Source organism: Ammodytes marinus, assembly GCF_949987685.1.
Source record: "Ammodytes marinus genome assembly, chromosome: 11".
Classification (NCBI taxonomy): Eukaryota; Metazoa; Chordata; class Actinopteri; order Uranoscopiformes; family Ammodytidae; genus Ammodytes; species Ammodytes marinus.
In genome coordinates, this window is record NC_137215.1 from 18,936,005 (window position 1) to 18,953,451 (window position 17,447).

The following is a 17,447-nucleotide window of genomic DNA, read 5'->3' on the forward strand; positions in this document are numbered from 1 at the left end:
TTAACTTACAGACTGTTATTTATTTATTTTCAAATCATAAGCTGTTTTAAAATCCCACTCTGCTCTTAACTTCTAGAAATGCAGCACAAAAAGTTAGGCCAGACAAGGATCATCAATGACCATGTGAATCTGAAGTCACCAAGCGTTCAAAATGTCCAACAAGCTTTTTATTTGTATCACATATTACTATGTGCTTTTGAACGGGTTACATTGTGATAATACAAAGTACTGTTTGCATTTTTCTCTCCAATTAGGTCAGGGCGCATTGGCAAGTCTTTGCGAACAAATGTTTGCTGGCAGGAGGATTGACTGAACTGCTCATAACCGCTGCTGGGCTCTGCTTTCATTTCCCTCTTGTCACTACAAGCCAAAGAGGTTGTATTTTACTGTAAACTTGAACTGCACTCTATGACTCAGGTCGTCTAAGTACCAGTTATAGAATGATACTTCCCAGTAATCTGGCCTAATAGGACACACATTTTTTCCAACTTTGTGGAAAATAAGGATTTGTAACCTCTGGATAAATGCTTTTTTTTAATATATCTTTACATTTCTTTTTGAAATTATAGTACAATTATATCATGATTTCAAATGAGTGTATATTCATACATTAACCCTTTTTTGTCCATACATTATTACAACATGACATCAGTGCACTTCCACATTTACTTTGGTGATAAAAACAACTATTGTTACAGAGTAACTTCACAGAGACAGACTGACACCATTTTACAAGCTCCAACTTGTCCATTCTACCCCTTTTCCTGCTAAGTAAACAGTCAATCAGTGCTTCAAGGCAGGCATTTTCTTTCTTCATTTGAACCACTCCTAGAGGACTGAAGCCTTTTACAAAATGTGGAAAGAATTCAAGTGCGTCTTCTTTCAGGTTTTAAAGCCCTTCTTTACAGAAGCTTTTGACAAATGCGTGTGTTATGAGGGGTATTATGCTGTATGTAGACATACTGGACCTTGGAACCATAAATTATCTCAAATTTGTTCTAAAATAAAAATCCTAAATGTAAAACAATACTCACATGTTGTAAAGTCTGGTGCTAAAGTCACACAATGAGAAAACACTCTGCGCACACACACATAGCCAAGCCAACATTTACCATCTCTCCAGCTACCACAGATAAGCAGTATCACTGCACAGTTGAATTTGCTCTCGCGCGTAAGTTAAGCAAAAAGAAATACACACGCTGATCAACAGGGTTTGGTCTTCAAGTCTTGACTTCAGTGAGCATTACCAGCATCAACTGTCTCAGCTGTTTTTCTTCCTCTGTCCCTTTCAGGGAAAATACTTTTTCTCTCCCACCCTGCTGTGGCCAAAGGTCAAGCAGCCGCTTCCGGCGCTGTTTCTGTTTTTTATTTAATTTTTTTTAATATAAAACCATTTTGTGTTATAACTGGTGCCGTGTCAAGGAAAATGGGGGAAAAACAGAAGCTTCTTCAGTCAAACATGTTCCTCCATATTGCCGGTGACTGACAGCAGAGGATTCTGAGGCTCTTGTAGCTGTCCTGTGTTTTGGTGACAGTGTTAGTGTGGGCACCAGGAGGCTGCTGGTACCACGGATCAGATCTTCTCTCAAGGTGCCCTTTGTGAAGCCCAATGGAGCCATCGTTTCAAGGGCAGCACTAGCGTCCTTTGTTCTTTTTGGCATTTCCCTAAAAGGGAGACAGAAAACGTACAAGCTCAGTTCTGCAGAACTTGTTATCAAGTCACAGCCAGTAATAGTACAAACAGTTCTGTGTTGCGTTTAAGTGCAGTGAGTAGAGATAGCTCAGATTTGTTTTGCATTCTGAGTCAAAATCTAAAAACATGCCGAGGCTGGTCTTTGGCCTTCTGGAGAAAATCACCACCTTCGGCTCACAAACGTGTTTCGGCCTGCAGCTTCCTAACATGCAGCAGACACATGGGAACATGCACTCTTAAAAAAAAAAAAACAGGCCTATCCATTTCTACTCCCTTTAACTCAACGACTTTTTCAGATGTCTCCAGCAGGTGCTTTTCCCATCAGACCCGGCGGCAATCACAACGCCACCCACTGACCTCATAACTGACAAAAACTTTACGGCATCCCATTTCACTGCCAAACCTGAAATGATCGTTCACACGCTACCTGAAGGCCACCTTTAGCTCTCCTGTTTAGTGACACAGCTTTTAGAATGAGAGTATGAGACGGCTAAAAAAAAACTAAAACAAAAGAGAGTTGAGAGCAGATGCAACATAACTGTGTACAACTGGGTACCTTGCTGCCCAGTTTGAGCGTGTCGATTTCCTCTCTCTGCTTGCTCAAAGTCTCGTTCATACTGCACAGGTGGTCGCTCATCATGCTGAGCTGGTCTTCGTAGCTCCTCTTCGTCGTGGTCAGCTCATCCTGAGTGAGAGATGCCATTTACAACATGAATGTCGTTGAGTTGTGAAAAGAAAATGGGGCTGATGCCTTTACTTACACACACAGCGCTTTGCTAATTTACCTGCAAGCGTGTGATGTTCTGATTAGCCAGTTTCACCTCCTCGCTCAGAGTCTCCCGGGATTTTTCTGCAATGGCTAATCGCTTGGCCAAAGCTCGACACTGGAATGGGAAAAAAAGAAACTGCTGCAGTCCCCTTACAGGTTCAATGCATGTCTACCAGGCTTTACCGATCATGTTCAAAAATCTGCAATAAAAGGGAGATATTTCTGCATACAGTTTGAAAAAGTGACAAGTCTAGTACCCATGACACTGACTCATGATCAGGTGAATTCCTGTTGCTAGGATACAAACTGTGAATGACTGACATGCCAGTTAGTCACAATGTGACAGGATGTCACTTAGACAAGTGCCTCCATTCAAGTCTAGCCGTGTTGATATACTAAAAATATATGTTTCAGTTTCTCAGAAAGAAAGGCAACACTTGGTAATAATGGGATTGAATATCCATTTTCAAAAGGACAAAGAGGAAAGAACAGAGGAACGAGGTTAACTTTTGGTTCAGTTTCCACGCCTGCTGTTCTCAAGCAAATTAAAGAAGCAGACAGAAATAGTTGTGGAAAGGTAATAGGAAGGAGGACATGAGAGAACAGCGGAAGTGAGTGTTCTGCGCCAAAATCGCCTTTTAGTTTCCATATCTCGTCCCAGACGACATGCAATGTCATATGCTGCATGCGGCCAAAAGGTCAGTTCTTTGCTATAAGAAGCAGTTACTGAGATAAACATTGAAGTGTGGGCTTCACCTCAGAATGGAAGTGCACAGCTTTGCTGTCTGAGATCTGGAGCTGGGTGGTGAGCTCTCCCACTCTGACCATGTAGTGAGTCTTTATCAGCTGCTCCCTGGACTGCTCGTCTCCCACCTGCAAACACAGACACAACATTAAGCTACGTACCATTATGCTTCCTTCTGGAAAGTGTTATGATATCAAACTCTTTTTAAAATATTATCAAGGAACACTTTATTCAAATATGTGAAATGGTTAGGTGCATGACAACTCACATGCTCAATAGTCGGTGTTGTGCACAGCATGCCAACCTGGTGACAAAATATAGAAACATGTCAGGAACTCAATCACAGAGATGCTATGAAATCCATTTTTAACGCAGGCAGACTTCCAACAATACTAGGACAAACTATCCCTGCAACAGATAACAACCATAAAAGCTAATACACAAGAAGAGCAGAGACTAGTGATAGAAACTGCTCTGGACGGTGACCACACTGTCATTTCTGCCACTTGCATTAACAACAGTATTCCTCTTTTCAGCAACGTCAGCACATCGGATGTTGGAGGGTTTTTTTTAAAGCAAAAACTTGCTTAGCGGGGGAGTAACTAGAAAGGAAAGATAATACTCCCTTTGTTGAGGGTAAATCAAACAGCAGTGCCACAGGGCAGGAATTTTCCTCTGCGAAGCGAAAAAAACTAACAAGTGCAGCAGCAGCAGCAGCAGCCTATATTGAGTGACTGTACCAGGCTGGTGCACAGCGTGGACGACTCTTTCCCAGCAGCCTCCAGCTCCTTGTCAGCTTCCTCATGGCAGTGTACGAGCGTGCTGGCTGCGGCTGTTTGAGAGTTCAGGCTTCCCCCCAGAGCGGCCTTGAGCTGCACTTCCAGGTCCCCAATGCGCTGGTTCTCCTTTTCCAAGCGCACCTTCCCCAGCTGGGCCTCAAGGAGCCAGTGCTCCTTCTCCTGCTCCAGCCGAGCGATCTTCTCCTGGCTCTGCTGCACCTATAGCAGGGGGAGGAGGAGAGGACAGTGAGCTTGTGGGAAGTGAAAAAAGGCCAGCGGATTGTAGAAGGAAATGGGGACACTTTTTATCACACACTAAACTTTAAACCTCCGTCACCCAAATCCTCCACACTGCGATTCATAAATGTTTTATAACGTGTGTATGATCGTCCATTAAACGGCCCGCCACCTGTCTGTACTGTGTGCGCACTGAACAAAAAATCCAGTGATAAAATCGAGCCCAGGCTCTGTAGACAGATATGTTGATAGCTACGGTGGGCCTCCTTTGTTTACATATCAGAGCGTGTGTATAAACACTGGATTTGTTTTTCTGAATGGACAGGTAGCAGATTGTGAGGGGATAATCACTGATTTTGAACAAGCATTCTCCAGAATCACTGCCTCGCTGAAGTCTTTAGATGGGCAACATCCATTTAAATGAATCAATCCTAAAACATCAATCATACATCATACCTGCTGAGTGAGACCTTCTCTGCTCTCAGTGGAGCTGGTGAGAATACGACGGTTTGACAGGGCTTCTCTGTATGGAACAGACTGTGGCCTGGGCTGAATGAAGAAACAAAAACAGGAAGTATGGTGGGAGAGCGATCATTTGTTCATAATAATGAAAGAAAACTATTCTTAACAAAGTACTTTCAGTGTGAACAGAGAATGAAGGGAAGCAAAGTAAAAACAAGAAATACCAAACAAAAAAACCCGGCAATAACCCACTTACAAAATGGCAAAGGTGGAAACGTGAAACCAGAAGAAACATTTCAAATACTTACAAAGGTTTCTTCAATCAAAAACAATTCTTTTGAGGACATGAAGACTGTGCAGGATAGGCCACCCATGAATCTAGACCTGCACATAAACAGCAGAGTTAGGCATCTACTAACCTTTTTGATAGCATGGATATAGGCAGCTGCTTTCTTTTTGTTGGCCAGCATACTCTCTGCTTGCAAGGGGTTGAGGGCTACTGTGCTGCCTCTTGGACTGTAGCCTGGCGATGTGAAGAAGTCCAAGTTGTTGCTAAAGAAAGTGGCAATCTGCAACGAAAGCAACGTGGCATTTTAGCACATAGTATACATCACACAAAAACATATCTTTTCAGCCTCCATACCCAACAGTTAGACTTGAATCACAAATAGAAGTCATTCATCCCTTTTCCTCTGACAGGGGAGCAGCTGTACAAACCGGGATTTGGACAGTCTGTTGCAACGTTTTAAGCTGTGCCCACCTGAGTCTTGCGGCTCTGTGTTATCACATGAGTGGCAATTACCAATGTGATCCAATTGTAGGGAAAACTCATTGCTACACGCAGGTATAGACGTTATAGGAAATATAAACCTGGCTGCTGCCTGTCCCCTGTTGGCCTTACCTTGCCGGTGCTGTTGGTCAGCGAGCCCAGAGATCCCAGCAGGCACTCTGTGGTGGTACAGAGCTTCTGAGTGATGGTGGGGAGCTCCTGCTCTAAGCTCGCCTTCTGGATGTAGTGCTTCGACAGCTCTGGACACACAGAGAGGAGACAGAGGCATTTTTAAGTCCTGTCTGCAGCAATCACCAGCTAGAAATGACCGGTGTGTGTAAATGATGTGTTACGGTAATTTTCATATGGTGAAACTGCAGGTGTTTCAGTGTATATTTGACCACAATCACTGTCCTCACAAGAAAACCAACACAAACAGACAAAAGGTACTCGTTACTCATCAACACATTTACAAATGAGCCAGCTGCACAAAGGCCACTCCCTCTCCGCCAGAGTTAAGTCAATGTTTATTTATGTAGCACATTGAAAACAACTTCAGTAGGCCAAAGTGCTGTACAGGCTAAAAAAAAAACAATATAAAATACCAAATATGAATCTGAAAAATAAAAACACAATAAATATGAGTATAATAAATTGTCAAAATGTCAAGCTCAACTTGGCAGGAGATAGGCCCATACCTAAAGGGCACTAAATGATACTTCCACTTGGCGCCACATGGTGTAGTAGATTCAAAACTGTGTTTAAGCTTCAAAGACTGGGGAGGTGGGTATTGTTGTGGGAAACAGAAAGAGTCAAGTCTTCCATGTATGACAACAAGAGCTTGGGTGGCTGCGTGAGTGGAAACGTTGTGCAACATCAAGACGGCAGTGACTAGCTGTGGGGTCAAACATGGCAAATGCCACTGCTCACCTTTAATTGCATCGTGAAGACTGTGCAGGCACGCAGCCAGCTGGGTGAAGACAGCTGAGGTGCTGCTCTGTGGCAAGGCATCCTGCTGAACACCTGAGACACAGCACACACATTTGTAAAACATGCATCAATGTAAAATAAGGTAATTTTTCTAATCTAATATTCCTGAACTTTAAAAGTTGCACTATGCAGTTTCAGGGGAGGTTTATTGTTTTACATTTGCAGAGCCTGTAGTTAGTTAACAAAACACATTTTCTCTATATGGAATTCTTAGTATTGAATAACTCTATAATCATAAATCAAAACAAAAATTAAATTGAGGAACCTGGAATCAAATGTAACACTAGAATATGTGTGTAGACAAAAACTGTGGGCCCTGCTCCTGTAAACAATGACAGTGAAACAGTAAAGGCCGAATTCCACCGGCTGCGTCTCCGGTCCTTCTCCGCTCCAGCACGGCAGAAACAAAAATAGAATTAAGAGCAGTCAGTGGGTGAGTTTCTACCACGGCCGCTGCGCCGTCTCTCTGCTCCGCTGCTGCTCCAGCTCTCCGGTGAAATACGCAGTGCTTCTATTTCTGCCGGATGCCTGAGCTCACCGCATCAATTTAGCACAGAACACATCGAGATAGACAGGAACACAAGCGCCGACAAAACAATAAAACCTCCGGTTAATTTTCAAAATAAGACACTCGGTGTTCACTGCAGGTGACATTCTCAAAACAGAGACACATACAAGCATGTCCACTGTTCTTTTACTCGTTCGGATGGGAATAATAACCTTCCGTGCGTTCGTTGTTGTGTAAATACCATATAGGAGAATCATATTATCAAGAGCGATCGCCCGTCACTTTTATTACCGCGGGAACTCCTCGTTCTCGCGACTCCAGCTGTTCAGCGGAGCTGGCCGTGCCTGCTTTGAAAACGGAGCCGGTGGGTATTGACGGACGTGGGCGCACGGAGCAAAACCGTTGGACACCGCACGCGCAGCCAGTGGAATTCCGGGGTAACTTTTCAGCTAGCTTTCTAACTTGAAACAGTGTTCCAGGGATCCAATTATCCTGTGAAGAAAGTTTGTTTATTCAGTAACATGAATATACCCTACAAAATGTTCACTTCTCTGACACACGCAAAGTTACATAGTGCACCTTTAGGCCAAGACTAAAGGAGGAAAACAAAATGCACTCGCTAAACTTTTAACAGCTTCACCAGCTATATCCGTGAGGTATATATAGATGGTGTTTTTTCCCCCGCAAATGTTAACCTACTGGGTAAGGCCAAAAGGTTAATGTAGTTCTGCAGTTTCTCAAACACAGAAGTCACTCTCTTCATGTCACTCTGCAACTCCTGGTTTTTCGCAGCAAGTGTGGCAGTACAAAGGGATGCCCTGCACTCTTCTTCCAGGCTGAAAGGAGAAGAGATGATAGCCATCAATACAGCGTCCTCCACTCAATTTCTCTATATCTCTCGCTCTCTCTCTCTCTCTCTCACACACACACACACACACACAGCTCTGACCTTTTCAGCTGGTATGGAAGAATCTTTTGCAGAAAGTGGGTGTATGAGGAGAAATGATCTGCAAAGCTCTTCAGCTTGACCACGGTCTCCTTTAGATCAAGAAAATAAAAGAAGGAAAAAATACGATAAGTGCTGGATTATAAGCAAGCCCACACATTATCCCTGTCCAAACACCACTCACCAGCACTGTGACTGTGTCCTCTGTGATGCTTTGGTGTAACTGCAAGAAGCTGTCCTCTAGGGGGCGCACATAGGCTGCATTATCATGTAGATACTGAGAGAACTATGCACAGAGAAAAAAAAATATTCCTTTAAATTTGTAAACTGAATGTATATTATTGTTATATGTAAAACCACTGCTGCTGTCTTCGATAGTTCACGTTATTGGACATCTGAAAATAAAACAGGCATTTGTGTGTATTTCTTGTGTACTGTTGCCTCACCTTCTGGTTAAGAGGGGAGATGGGCTCAATGGACGAGTCAAGGGGATAGATGTGCACTCTCTGTTCGGTGTAGGAGTGGAAGTTCAACAGAGCAGCCACCAGGTCCTGAATAAAGCTCAGGGCCTGAGCCGCCACGTCTCGTGCTTTAAGCTGAAACCACCGGAAGAACACACGCCACAAACTCCTTGTATAAGTGTGAAGGAAAACCCTGCCGTATGAACTCATCTGTGACGTATCCTATGTATTCTGACCCACAATAAAAAGGTGATTTATTGATCAGTCAATTAAAATGATCTTCCTAAGTGATAAATTGTCTTGCATTCATCGTAAAGCATAAATAACAAAATCTCCCAATTTACAGCTTTTCAATTTGTTATTACTCTTCTTAACTAATGTAATTTTGTAAAAGGTATATATATATTTAAGGGTTCAAAAAAGTAAATTGTTTCAATATATATTTTGGGGAATTATCATTTTTTTTTTTTTTTATCGGCCGATTTAATCGTAATCATAATTTCTCTGAAAATAATCGGCATCGGCATTCCAAAATCAATATCGGTCGGGCCCTAAACTGAACTTGTTAAATAGTTTTTTCTTTCAGTAGAAAAACACTGAGATTAGCTAAGTATTCTTGTAAAAGTCCTTAGTTACTGGTTAATAAACATTAAATTTAAATGTTTCATAAAATGTTTAAAATGTGGGTTAGAGAAATTGCATTGCACTGTGCGCTATAAAAAACGAAATATAGTTTAATATGGGGCTACAAGGAATCTAATATGAATAATCCTATCATTGCTAGGGAAATATGTAAACTGTAAGGATTAAAAAAGCATGTGAACTATTAAAAAAAATGGGTTTGTTTTCTCACTCACCTGGTGCCTTCGATTGTGTGGTGGAACATTGAGGCTGTTGTAATCACTCATTTCTGCAGGGGGTGACAGAAAGGCAGATCAAACCAGAGCTGAACCACTGCACCACAGTTTGGTGCAGCGTTACACTATTTACACCGAGGCAGAATGTTGTTACAGTATCGGTGACAAAGACTGATCTCAGGTAAGACGTCTGCTCACTCACTGGTGTCATTGAAGGGCACTTTCTCCTGGATTACACTGCTGCTCTGTTTCACCTGTCTGTTCAGCTCCGACTGGCACCGCCTCAACTGCTGCTGACTGCAGAGACAGAGCAAAATAAATAAATTGTTGATCAATTCAAATAAAAGAGTTAAATGATTTAATAGAGCTTAATAGTACGGCTGTCAAACTGGACACAAAAGTTACTTTGACGGGAGATTAACACGCACACGTAAGATTATGACCCTCTGCCTGCACCTACATTTTGGAAATCCGAAAGCGATGGAGCAGATTAGCGATTACTTTGCGATTTAATCGCAATAACTATGGACAATCATGTGAGTACTCGAATAAAAGCCCTACTAAAGACTTTGTTTTTCCACATGAATGGATTAAATGATCCTTCAACTGTAAATAAAAAAGGAGGACGTACCACTCTTCTGTTCGCATTCTGCACTCTTTTGCTTCCCTCTCCAGGGTCTGTGATTTCACCTATAAGAAAAGAAAGCAGAAATGCATTGCACATTCTTTTTTATACACTTTATTAAAAATCACAGTGACTGTCTGTGTCATACTCCTTTCTCCCCCTCCTGCTGCTGCTGATTATTCTCACCTCTATACGTGCTTTGTCACTCTGCAGCCGCTCGATGGTCTCCATGTACTTTGTGGTGAGCCCGCCCACGACGGCCTGGTGCTGCTCAGAGTCTTTCTCCAGCTCCTGTAGCCGTGTTTTGAGCTCAGCCTCCTGCCTCTTGTGTTGCTCGTCCGCCTCATAGAACTAACGAGAATACAGCACAGAGCAGAGACATCACATCCAAGGCCCCATTGGTTTGTGGACTTTAACACTGTGTGTGTACAGAACCATGACAAGCCAATTATAAACACGACACCACTGCCGCTTACTTGGATGTGAAGACGCTCGTTTTCTTCGATCTTTTTCTGCAGGTCCTCGTCAAATACGTTTTGGGTCTGCAGGCCGTGCTGTGAGGGAGAGTCTCCTTTACCCTGGACGAGGAAGAGGTAAAACAGAAGCTGTTAATCACAATCATTTGGCTCTAAAAACAATAGAGTTTAGGGTGGGGTCAGCAATTTTGGGATATCGCTTGTTCTCAAACACAGCCTATGTGTGTATTCATCCTGGATTTTTTTTACCCCGAGCACACACATTACGTACAGGTAGCGGATCGGGAGGAGATATTGACAGAAAGCGTTTTTTTTTTACTCTCCAGAATTGCTGACTCCACCATTAAATCATAGTCATTATTGAGTTTGAAAGTGTTTAGAATCAATATGGAATCACTGTGTGTTTTTGGCTGTCAAATTAATTGTGTAACCATAGAAAAATACACTCCCGCAATTCCAACTGTGTACTAGCCACCCACTTTCATTTCCCCCTCATGATCACCTTCCCCTTTTTGCCCTTGGCTTCACTGACAGCGAGCTCCTCCTGCAGCAGCTCCACCCTCTTGGCCAGCTGCTGGTTCCTGAAGCTGAGGCTGTCCATCTCCTGCTCCTGCTTCCTCAGACTCTGGTCCCTCTGCTTCAGCTGCTCCTAAAGGACCATAACGGCAAACGCATTGCCGGGGCCATAAAAGTGCTGCACGTGTCAACTCAATAAGACAATCACTTCCTCTCAAATCATGAGGAAAATATGGCAGAGCTGTGATTGTGCCAAGTCCAGCATAAACTAATAGCAACATTTCCAACAATTACCTGTCAGATCAGGTGACAATCTGGATTTGCTTAACAAATGCAAAATATCTGGTTGTTTACTCTTCTCCGTTTGGCATTAACATTGGCTTGGCAACCTGATGATGTACTTATTTATAGAAATGTATACAGTTACAGTTCATGATATAATATGCATTCCCCTAAACATAGGGAATTAGTTAGTCAGTTAGCAACAAGTTATGGCGTATAGATATATAGCATAGTATGTCAGGAGTAAATCAGGTGTATATTACAGCTGTGGTTCTGATCTTGATTATCATTACCTTTAGTGAGACAGAGTTGGCCTGTTCATCAACAACTCCCTTCTTCAGCACCTGGTTCTGGGCACGGAGCTGTGAAAACATACAGAGGAAAATGTTGAGACGTGAGAAACAGGAATTCAACATACAACATTATCACATTATCAGTGGTCAGGATTGAGGAGATTCAAAGGGCAGTTTTAGAATGAAGAAAATTGTGCATTCTATGTTTGCTGCCGTTTTCTTGTCCTCATCTGCACAATATGATGAGTGAACCAAAATATGTACCAGTCAGTACATACTTTAGTGTATAAGCTCAGGCCATTAAACACTTAAAATACTGAAGCCCAGTTGCAACATGTATGACAGATACACATAGTCAGCACTTCCTGAGCAGGATATGGGACTTGGCTAAGGGGGGAGATCAGAGTTAAACAGGAAACAGCACACACTCCCCCGTGCTGTCAGCTGACCTGAAAACAAAGGGCGCATACAGCTCACAAGACAGAACACAGAGTAACAGGCTTTACTGTCACTTGTTAACACATTAACCTTTCAAAATGCTGATGGAACTTGGATGCAGCCCGATTTTTCTTTTGGCACCTAATCATTCTCAGCTATGCCAGTCTATTGAGATGAAATGGCCTAGCAGTGAAACAACAATCAAGCTAAAACAAAGCTTACATCCACAATCTGCTGCTTTACAATATGAATACCATACCAGTGTACACTAGGTTATATGTATAGTAGGTCAATGTGTTTACTGGGCTAGCTTAATCTATCTTCTGCATTTAATTAAATCCTACAATGAGAGTTCAGATCGAGTTCAAACTGTTCAAAACACCTACATCTTTCCAAATGACCACTATATAAAGTCCATGCAGTTGAATCAACACCACCCCTAAAACAATATCACCTGCATTAAGGTAAGGTTCAGCTAAGTGTGATAACTTCGCAATTGAATGTGTCTCTCTGCGCTGACAGCTTTATTTATGAAATCCACTCCCGGGAATCAAAGTAAACATTACGTGAAATTATGTTTCAATAACATTTGTCTTTGATTACAATGCAAATAGATGCAGAATGCACGCGGCTAATGCTAATAGCACATAGGGAGCATCTGAGTCCCAGCTTTTATCAATAGCTGTGCATTTAACAAGTACTAAGTGAACGTTAAACGTGGGATCATGGCCAGAGTTGTTACCTTGGAGTACTCCTGTGCCAGCTTGCTGTATTTACTCTGCAGGTCTGTGACGTTAGCCATGGTCGCCGCGAACGTTACTTCGTCGCTGACTGTCGATGCTAGGAAACGTTATCTTAGCTACCCAGGCTAACTGACGGTTGTTGTCCAGTTAGCTCGCACGAAACGTTCTTCACACGCCGAAGGCTTCAAAAATGTTGACAGACGGTGAGCCTAAACCTGGCTAACTCAGGTTAGCTAGCTCACTGTTGTTGAACTACTTCAAGGCGGCTCGTCCCGTTACTTCTTGGTGCAAAGGACCTCGAGTACATTTTGACAGGGGCTCGGTAATGAGCTCCGGAGAAAGAACTTGTTGGTTGTCATCTGATTTACAATAATTTCCAAAACCGGGTGGGGTTCCGACTTGAAAGCTCCACTTAGTTTCAGTTGTTTAAGTTAGCACCAGCGGCGACAGAGCCTGCTAGCCAGAGCCAGCCAAAAGCTAAGTGGTTAGCTATGTAGCAAAACAAATCCCGACACCGAGCGACACATGTAGGTCACGTTATCTGACAGCAGCCGTGTGTGACCCGCCGCTTCCGCGAGGGAGTGCCACCGCTGCTAAACTAGCGGGGTGAAAAGCCTCGACGATCCATTCATCTGAAGGAATACTTTCATTCTCCAGAGCGAGACACAAGCGTACAGGTCAAAGTTCACAGATCAGAACAGTGGCGGCGAGGTGGAGTAGGGCGCCGTCTAGCGTTCGAAAAGCTCTCCAATGAGAGAGATAGGCTACCCTAGATACAGTTGTAGCACTCTTGACAGTATAAGTTACAAAGCTTTTTTTTCAGCTTCAGGAATAGGCTACAAAACAACAAATAAAAAAATATGATGCATTTTATTAGAATAAATTACCCAATACAGTAATAATTAGAGTAGGAAAATATTTTAACAGATGGAATGAAGGGCTTATTTTATAACAGGATATTACAAATGTGCGTGGACAATAGGCTACTAATAGGAAAGTCTGAATATGATAGACAGAAGATAGCCTGCTATTATCATAGAATTAGCCTAACAAGTCCTACAATGAAGGGCAGTGATGTCACACATCAATTATTTACTGCTGACTTCGAGGGTGGTATGGTTTGCAATAACAAAAACAAGGTCAGAAATCAAAAGCTGGGTGTAGCGCTGAAAAGGATAGTCTCAGTGATTTCCTTTAAACGCACATGACCTGGTTTACACTAGGAGTGAATTGAAATGTTGCTAATGCAGCCATCACTGCTCAAATCCTACACGATTAATTTAACCTAGCTTAATCCATAATAATCTCTTCATATTTTCCCCACATAGAATTAGTGTAGGCTATCTTTAAGTGAGTTCTTATTCTATCAGCTGTTAATTTTTAACTGGCAAAAAAGATTCACTAAAAGGGGTTTGCTTGAATGTTTTGTTACACAAAAAGGCATTTCCTCCGCTGCTGTTTTACCACTCCTGTTCTTAAATGCACACAGGCAAAATTACAAACTCTCTGACACGCACACAGCCAGTGGCTCCAGCATTGTCTGGTTGCCTAGCAACTGTTGGCGTGGCGTGGTTGCTAGGGCCGTGTGGGAGGGGGGGAGGTGATGCTGCTCTGATTTCCAGCTGAATTGAGGCAGTCAGTAGGGAGAAGCCCCCCTCTTCCAGTCCACACACAGGACTCTATTGAACAATAGAGCATGCCAATGGGCCTGAGGCTAGTCAGACAAGCCCTTGTTCAGGGTCACACAGTGTTCATCCTACAGTCCTCCATGACTAATTAACTTACATCGAAGAGTGTTGTTAGGACATCTGATGATGCATCTGTACCCGGCACAGCCCTAGAATTGAGGTGCATTTCAGGCAGCCAGCCATGTTGGTGCATTCATAGACATGCAGAAGAAAAGTGCAGTGTAGCCACACACACACACACACACTGCTGAGCACAGCTTATGCCGTCAAAACACTTCTGAACTGCTGGACTTGGTGGGAAATGTTTGCCAGCTGTAACAAGGTTATGTGAAAACTGTGAGCTGCCACACAGAGAGAGTAAGTTATTCTTAAGACTGGACTATTCTTAAGTGGGTGTTTTTGTGTTTCTTGTGGCCTTCACAGCAGGTGGCAATGTTGACCAAGAATTCTGCTTGTGTTGGCTACTAATGGAATTCTTGTGTTGTGGAGGATAGTTTGCAGGGCAAAAAATAAACAAAACATCAAATCTTATTTGCAGTGATTAAGAAATGCTTGGGCTTGAATAAAAAGATGCTCACAGATTTAACAAGAACAGGTTTTTATTAATATTTTGTAATACCATATATAATGCAATTGCATATCTTTGGCGAAAATAAATCTTATAAACATTTTATCAACAGAGGTTAGCATACAAAAACCAAAAGGTGTGTCGGTCCAACAGACATGGCAGACGGCTGACACAAACTGATACTGGGTTGGCAGCTTAGTCAAATGCAACAAAATGTTCATCATACCCATAGGAACTGCAACAGAGTTTTGAGACTCACATAATCAATATTCGACGACAGCTGTTGAGCAATGAAGCAACTGGGTTTTTCAGTTAGGCAAGTCGGGAGACGTTTAGGTTGCTCGTCCACGGATCCACCGGCTGACTCAGTGTCACTTTGAAACCAACATTACATTTCTTTTGCAAGTGCTACAGAAAGAATGAGTGAGATTTCCCCTCTACAAGTCTCTATATTTTCTCTGCAGTTGTCCCCTATATTTAAAAAAAAAAATGCAGGTCTAAAACTACACGGCAGCAGCCTGGGGGCGGGGGGACTGAGTTAGTCGGATCCAGTTTTCATCCCATAACAACATCTGGAAGCAAGAGTTATGAGTGGCAGTAATTCTTTTGAAAGACTCTAATCTGTGTTGAGAATGAGAGCTAATCTTCAAATGTGACTACTTGAGTCATAATATCTAAACATAAACATGAGACAAATGTAAAAAAGGACAAATAATTCAATCATCTTCAAAGAACAGTACATAGGGGATGTGTCCACCTTAACTTTTAGACCCCAGCTCTTCATCCATTTTGGCAACAAAAGGTTTCGGGATCAAGGTTAATTAACTGTTTTCTATGCAGCCTAAAATAAAGCAAACAAAACATCAAGAAAACCTGGCAGTCATGGTTAAATAAAAAAATAAAAATAAACACCCGCTCCAAAGACAATAGACATTGGCAAAATACTTAATCACTATAATATAGTGAAGGAAACAAAGAACGTGTATTGCTGTAAAATAAAATGAGGAGAAAAAACTAAATAATTATTAAGAAGGAGTTCACAGAGGGATAAAAGTAAAGGTGCCCGGTCATTTGTTTCAAATGACCAGTATTTGATAGAATATGCATTCAATAATCCCATAAATTAATGTCATAAATAAGTTGATGATTAATGAACAAATTTGTTCTTTTTTTCACAGCTAAACAAAACCAGTGTATGCAAGTACTTCTGAGAACTGCAGCTTACTCTGCTAAGAGCAGTTCCCACTCTAAAAGCGACAAAAATAAACCAAGAGATTGGTTAAGTCACTGCACTGACCAGAGTCCTCTCCCATTTCCTGTTTGGATGATTCGGAAAAGTAGGTCATTGTTACTCTAAATCACAACTACATTGGCAGCAGGGGGGTTAAAGTGACTATGGCCCCTTTGCAAATGTTACATCAGTGGCACAAGAAAATGTTTGGCACTGACCATGTATGCTATACTTACAGCCACTTTGACACAATGTGATCTGTCACTGAGGGGCGAAAGAGTCCTTTGCAGTTTGTCACCCTTGTTTGCATCCATGTATGTATGCAGCCTTTATTTTAAAAGTTCAATTGAGAATCGTGGCCTTTTACACAACTTCCTTTCAGTGAACTGCATGCAATAAACCGACAATAAACACTGCATTTCACAGCTTGAGAAGAGAGCGTGCACTTCCTTATTTTGTTTCTAGGAGGAAGAGCGAGGACCAAACACTAGTAGCCAGCCAGGACTGGGAGCACGACATGAGAACAGCACAGGTCTTAAACGTCTCGCCTGCGAGCGACTGCACATACGGAAACCAGTTCAGTGTGGCCGTGACTATATTGTCCCCTTCTCATTCTTTACCAGAACTTTTTATCTTAAGATGTGAATGGACTAGGCCTCAGGATCAGCCAACAGAACATGAGCTGTATGACTAAGTACTTTTCTAAACTACATGGTTCCAACAAAAGAAAGGAGGAGAACAGGCAGTGGTATAATCAAACTGCAAAAACCCAAATAAGCAAGAATCTGCGGTAATTCACTGTTCGCTTGTAGATCTGCATTCAAAAAGGGACCAGGAGCAAACGGAGTACCAGGCAGCCCCACAACACATGACGCAAGGAAGTCTGTCATAATAACACCAATCACATTTGTTGGAGCAGTGTGACTACTTTGTCAGTAGAAGAAAAAGGGTCGGACCATTTCAGACTCTTTTCTGTCATGACGGTCATCTCAGGCTTAGGCCGAAGTCAACATGCACTATATGATACACACGCAACAAAATAAAATAACATATATGGAGGATAACCTATGATCGCAAAGTGAACATTTGGCAACGCGTGGCAGATGTTCACTTTGCATAGGCTGTCACCACACAAGTGAATATATGTTCTGTGTCTGCACAGTAAATTTCAAAAACACACATGATGAATGAAGGGGGTTGACAGGATGAGCAAAAATTAAAACAGCTTTCGTCTGTATAGCAGTGTAATGGCCGCACAAAACTGAGCGAAGTTGTACAGCTAACTTTGCAACTAAATTTGGCAGTGGCAGAGTAATACTATTTCACATCTTGCTAATCCTGAAATAGAGCCAGCGCTCATGTGTCGTAAAT

The 17,447-nt window shown here is 42.3% G+C and overlaps 1 protein-coding gene across 1 annotated transcript; it reads right to left on the reverse strand.

The window, feature by feature from the left end:
* Positions 1–165: 165 nt before the first annotated feature.
* On the reverse strand, positions 166–13,231 carry ppp1r21 (protein phosphatase 1, regulatory subunit 21). Its single transcript, XM_080037082.1, has 22 exons — positions 12,589–13,231; positions 11,409–11,477; positions 10,820–10,966; positions 10,318–10,419; positions 10,028–10,192; positions 9,848–9,906; positions 9,419–9,513; positions 9,217–9,269; positions 8,345–8,494; positions 8,083–8,184; positions 7,902–7,990; positions 7,652–7,788; positions 6,385–6,477; positions 5,587–5,714; positions 5,105–5,254; positions 4,680–4,772; positions 3,948–4,205; positions 3,476–3,511; positions 3,219–3,335; positions 2,479–2,577; positions 2,250–2,378; positions 166–1,665 (listed from the first exon to the last, which is right to left on the reverse strand). The coding sequence occupies exons 1-22, from the start codon at positions 12,646–12,648 to the stop codon at positions 1,636–1,638; spliced, it is 2,361 nt and encodes a 786-aa protein (XP_079893208.1). The 5' UTR covers positions 12,649–13,231; the 3' UTR covers positions 166–1,635.
* Between the last annotated feature and the right edge of the window lie 4,216 nt (positions 13,232–17,447).